Raw genomic sequence first — 4794 nt, 5'->3', positions numbered from 1 at the left:
TTTATTAAGTAATAAGAAGAGACCAATTACAAACACACAAGTAGAAATGATCTTAACAAAAAGAATAAAAATAAAAATAAAAATATTTAACAAACGAACACCATCAACTGCCATATGTACTCTTAATTCACTTAGGCAAGGAAGTAAAATACCTAAAATGCTTTGTGAGGATACCTAAATTTGAGATTCGCCATTGTATATAATAAAAATATACACACTCCATCATATATAATTTGGTTGTATAAATAGGTGTAGAACAACACAGAAAGTTATGTTCAATTTTGGTCAGTCTCCTAATAACTTAACAATTGAAAAGCTCTGCTTCAAATAGTCAGAAAATGGTGGATCTTCAAGGCTACTTGATGCTATTCCTTATTTGGCTATTTTCTAGCTTATTTCTTAAATATGTGGTGTTTCGTAAACGAACCACGTGTCATCTCCCACCAAGCCCATTTGGTTTACCGATCATCGGTCACTTACACCTCCTATCTCCAATTCCTCACCAGGCACTTCACAGGCTCTCGAACCGCTATGGGCCTTTGATCCACATAAATCTTGGATCTGTCCCTTGTCTAGTAGTTTCATCACCCGAAATGGCCAAACAAGTACTCAAAACTCATGAAACTTCATTTCTAAATCGACCTCAAACAGCAGTGGTTGATTACTTAACTTACGGTTCACAAGACTTTTCCTTTGCACCTTACGGTCTTTACTGGAAGTTCATGAAGAAAATATGCATGTCCGAACTCCTTGGTGCTCGAACATTGGACATGCTTCTTCCTGTAAGACGTGATGAAATAAAATGTTTTATTGAATTACTCTTACAAAAGGCGGAATCTGGTGAAGCAGTAGATATTGAAGCTGAGCTTCTAAGGGTTTCGAATAATGTTATTTCAAGAATGATAATGAGTGAAAGGTGTTCAGAGGACAAGCATGAAGCCGGGAGTATTAGGAAGTTGGTTCAAGAGATCGCGGAACTCGCTGGGAAATTCAATCTGTCCGATTATATTTGGTTCTGTAAGAATTTGGATTTGCTAGGGTTTGGAAAAAGGACAAAGGATGTTCGTAAAAGGTTCGATAAGATGATGGAGAGGATCATAAATGAGCACGAAGAAGCAAGGAGGAAGAGAAATCGTCAAAGTAAGGATGAAGGTGAAACTGTAGCGATCAGAGATCTGCTTGATATTCTACTTGATATATCAGAGGATGAATGTTCAGAGATGAGATTGACAAGAGAGAACATCAAGGCTTTTATCCTGGTAAGTTTCTCAAGAACTTTTGCCAGTTGATCCTTTTTGAGATTGTTGTTTAGTAAATGACTCTTTTTGTTACTTTTAGACCATGATCTAAAGATATCTTTTGAGCAATTTGAAAATCTTATGAGAAAACATTAGACCGCTAGCTAAAAATTCGTAGACTTTATATGACAGACTATGTTTTGTTTGTCCGAACTCAAGCGCTATATTTGCACAATACTAAAAATGAAAGTCTTTGAGCAAATTCACACTACCTAAACAAAATGATCAACCGGCTCATCATGGTTCTAGCACATCACACATCTGGTATCCACCACAAACTCCATCTTGTATGTCTATGTGTGGTTAAGAGCTTCAATTGGACCTGTAGCCACATTGACCAGACCTTGAGTCTGACATCATTCATGAACGTAAAGCATTTTGATGACACCCTGGGGTTGTTACCGAGCAGTTGATTATAGAATTGTCTTATGCTATGTTTCCCAGCCCTAACGGATCTCTGCACTTGATCCATATTGACTCTTCAAATACTTCTGATCATTTAACAAGCTTGTGGTACACCAACACTTGCAAGTACTGCTAGTCCTTCATATAGAATGTGTGGATTCATTTGATCCATAGTTTATCCTGTTTATGAGATAAATTCTAGGAAGTTTTGAAATGACTACTACTTTCAAATTTTTAAATTTATAAGATTCACATATACCAACAGCAGATTTTGGGAAGCACATTTGGCTTCATGCTACTAATGCCTTTTTAGTAAATGTGTTACTACCTAACCACAAATAACTTCTACAATCTGCATTAATCACTTTTATCACCTAAGTAAGAAGCGCGAAGAGTTGTCCCAATAGGCTTGAATCACCACCCTAATTAATGAAACGTGAGTAAAATAATGGAGTATATGAAACAGAATATTGAGAAAAGAACACATTTAGAATATTATATATATACTTCTAATTGCTTGCAAGGTTTTATCAACCTCTATTTTTAAAAAAATACATAGAGCTGGTCAGCTTTATAACATACCGTCTATAAAAATTACTAGAATTTGAAGTTTAGTGATATCTGTATATAACATGTAAAATTAAAAGAGTTTGTGTTGGGTTCTAAGTGAAATGTGAATGAAAAATGGAGAAAAAGTGAAATGTGTGTTTATTTTATAAAATGTGTGCTCTCCCACACTGGTGGAAGAAATGAAAATCCTTGTGCTTAAGTATAAAAGCTTTCCTTCATGTGGATAGTGAGATAAGAAGAAGACAAGTCTTACATCCTCGTTGTCATCGGCTTGGCTTCGAATTTGTTAAATGATCAAGAGATTATCTTTTTGGATAAAATTCATTTGAAACTTGAGAGTATAATTTTTCAATTCAAAAATTTGAACAGAAAAATTTTCTCCATTTGGGGGCGCATGTCACAACGCACATTGAAGAGATCGCGGCCCTTCAGTTCATTATTTGAAGGACGAAAAGATTACCTGCGGGCACACATGGTCATATGCGGATGCATATTGGTCCGCAGATATCCAAGTCCACAGTCAACTTTCTGTTTTGAGAGAGAAATAACATGTGTTCGTATGTGACCATGTGCAGCGCACATGGGTCCGCATGTGGGCAACTTGTTTCAAAAATGTGCAACTCTTCACGAGCCATTACTTTTTTTTCTAAAGCAACTCCTTTTGGGTATAAATACTTGACTTTTACTTAGGTATTGGTACGAAAATTTTACAATAAAAAAAAACTCTTTTTCTTCCTAAAAACTTAAGTGTGATTTACAAACTATTGAGTGAGTTTGTTGTTAAAAAAATTTGAGGTACCACCATTTGCTGAAGTGAATCATTTTGTCCTGAGAGGATATATTTCATTAACCTCGGGTAATTAAGGGAAATAATTTCCTTAAGGACAGCCCATGATTTCGGTGAAATTGATTTTTTCTTTCTTCATCTCTCTTTTTTACTATTTTGAGAAATAGTTTAAATTTCTTTTGGTTGTTCATAAGTTATTTGAACTTGTGTTTGCAGTTTTTGTTGAAAATACTGATTTTGGTTACCAGAAGACAACAATTTGACACTGAGAAAATAAATGACATTTTCCAGAAAAGTGGGTTGCCTTTTATCTTGTTAAAATGTCATTCCATTACAAAAGAAAAATTGGAACTGGCTATGAACTTCATCAATTTGTCACTAAATCACTTGTACTTAACATAATTTTTTGATAATTTGTGGCTAACTAGGATTAGCAATAGAGTTTGTTATTTTTCTAATTCCTCTTCTTTTAGTCGTGATCAAAATCCTATGAAAATAACAGATTATGGTTACAACTAATATTTCACAGGACATATTTGCTGCTGGCACAGATACCGCGGCGATCACAGTAGAGTGGGCTTTAGCAGAGCTCATCAATCATCCTAACATTATGCAGAAAGCAGTCCATGAAATTGATTTGGTCATCGGTAAGAATCGAATTGTGGAAGAATCAGATATCTTAAACCTCCCATACCTCCAAGCCATCGTTAAAGAAACTCTCAGACTACACCCTACCGGGCCTATGATCTTAAGAGAATCAACAGAAGATTGTTGCATTGAAGGTTATCACATACCGAAAAATACTAGGTTACTAGTCAATACGTGGGCGATTAATAGGGATCCCGAGTATTGGAAAAATCCTCTTGAATTTATACCAGAAAGATTTTTGACAGAAGATGAGGGGAGTCCAAAATGCCAATTGGATGTGAGAGGACAACACTATCATTTTTTGCCATTTGGAACGGGGCGAAGAGGTTGCCCCGGAACATCATTAGCATTACAAATAGTTCAAATAATCCTTGCTTCCATGATGCAGTGCTTCGAATGGAAGGTTAGTGGTGGATTGATAGATAAAGTGGATATGGAAGAGGCACCTGGCATTACCCTTTCTAGAGCTAATCCTTTGGTTTGTATTCCAGTGACTAAGTTGAATCCATTTACATCGAAAATATCATATGCTTAGATCTATTATTCAAGATTGTCAATATTTGTTGATTAAAAAAAACCATGATTTTACTTGACTGAAGGGAGGAAAATCAGTATGTCGATTTTCTAGAAAATGAATTACCCCATTATGAAAAGGTCTTGATACTCTGGAGTAAAACATTTAAAAGATATGAAGGTTCTTCTCCTGGCATACTTAAGTTGTACCATTGCTCATACAAGAAAAATGCTTATTGCCTAGCGATTTTCATAGAGATAATGTGGTAAAATCCTTAAGTAATTTGATTACCTGCGGATTTATAAAATCCCTAGGTAATTTAGTTGCGGAAATAAATCCACAGGTACGTTATTTGCGATTAACTATCAAAATTTTGCATGAATTATTTTTTGAAATTTCCTAAAAAAAGAATTTTATCTGCGGATTTTCACGAAAAAATTTATAAATTAATTCCCCACAAAGATTCTCAAGTAAATCCGAAGAAATTTTAGAGGTGAAAATTCCTAATTAACAAAAGAAAATTTTTTTCGGATATTTATGAAACTATTTCGCAAGAAAATTCATATGAAATG

The 4794-nt window shown here is 34.9% G+C and overlaps 1 protein-coding gene across 1 annotated transcript; it reads left to right on the top strand.

Annotated features, from left to right (window-relative positions):
• The first annotated feature begins 138 nt into the window (after positions 1-138).
• On the top strand, positions 139-4251 carry LOC107876531 (cytochrome P450 93A2). The gene is made up of 2 exons (XM_016723435.2): positions 139-1259; positions 3590-4251. The coding sequence occupies exons 1-2, from the start codon at positions 339-341 to the stop codon at positions 4241-4243; spliced, it is 1575 nt and encodes a 524-aa protein (XP_016578921.1). The 5' UTR covers positions 139-338; the 3' UTR covers positions 4244-4251.
• Positions 4252-4794: the final 543 nt, after the last annotated feature.

This window comes from Capsicum annuum, chromosome 1 (genome assembly GCF_002878395.1).
Source record: "Capsicum annuum cultivar UCD-10X-F1 chromosome 1, UCD10Xv1.1, whole genome shotgun sequence".
NCBI classification, from domain to species: Eukaryota; Viridiplantae; Streptophyta; class Magnoliopsida; order Solanales; family Solanaceae; genus Capsicum; species Capsicum annuum.
The sequence above is the reverse complement of the archived record's forward strand: the minus strand, read 5'-3'. Positions and strand labels throughout refer to the sequence as shown.

Coding starts and splice junctions, on each gene's coding strand:
- LOC107876531 (XM_016723435.2), top strand. CDS start 339: ATGGTGGATCTTCAAGGCTACTTGATGCTATTCCTTATTTGGCTATTT. Junction 1,260..3,589: donor ACATCAAGGCTTTTATCCTG/GTAAGTTTCTCA, acceptor AATATTTCACAG/GACATATTTGCTGCTGGCAC.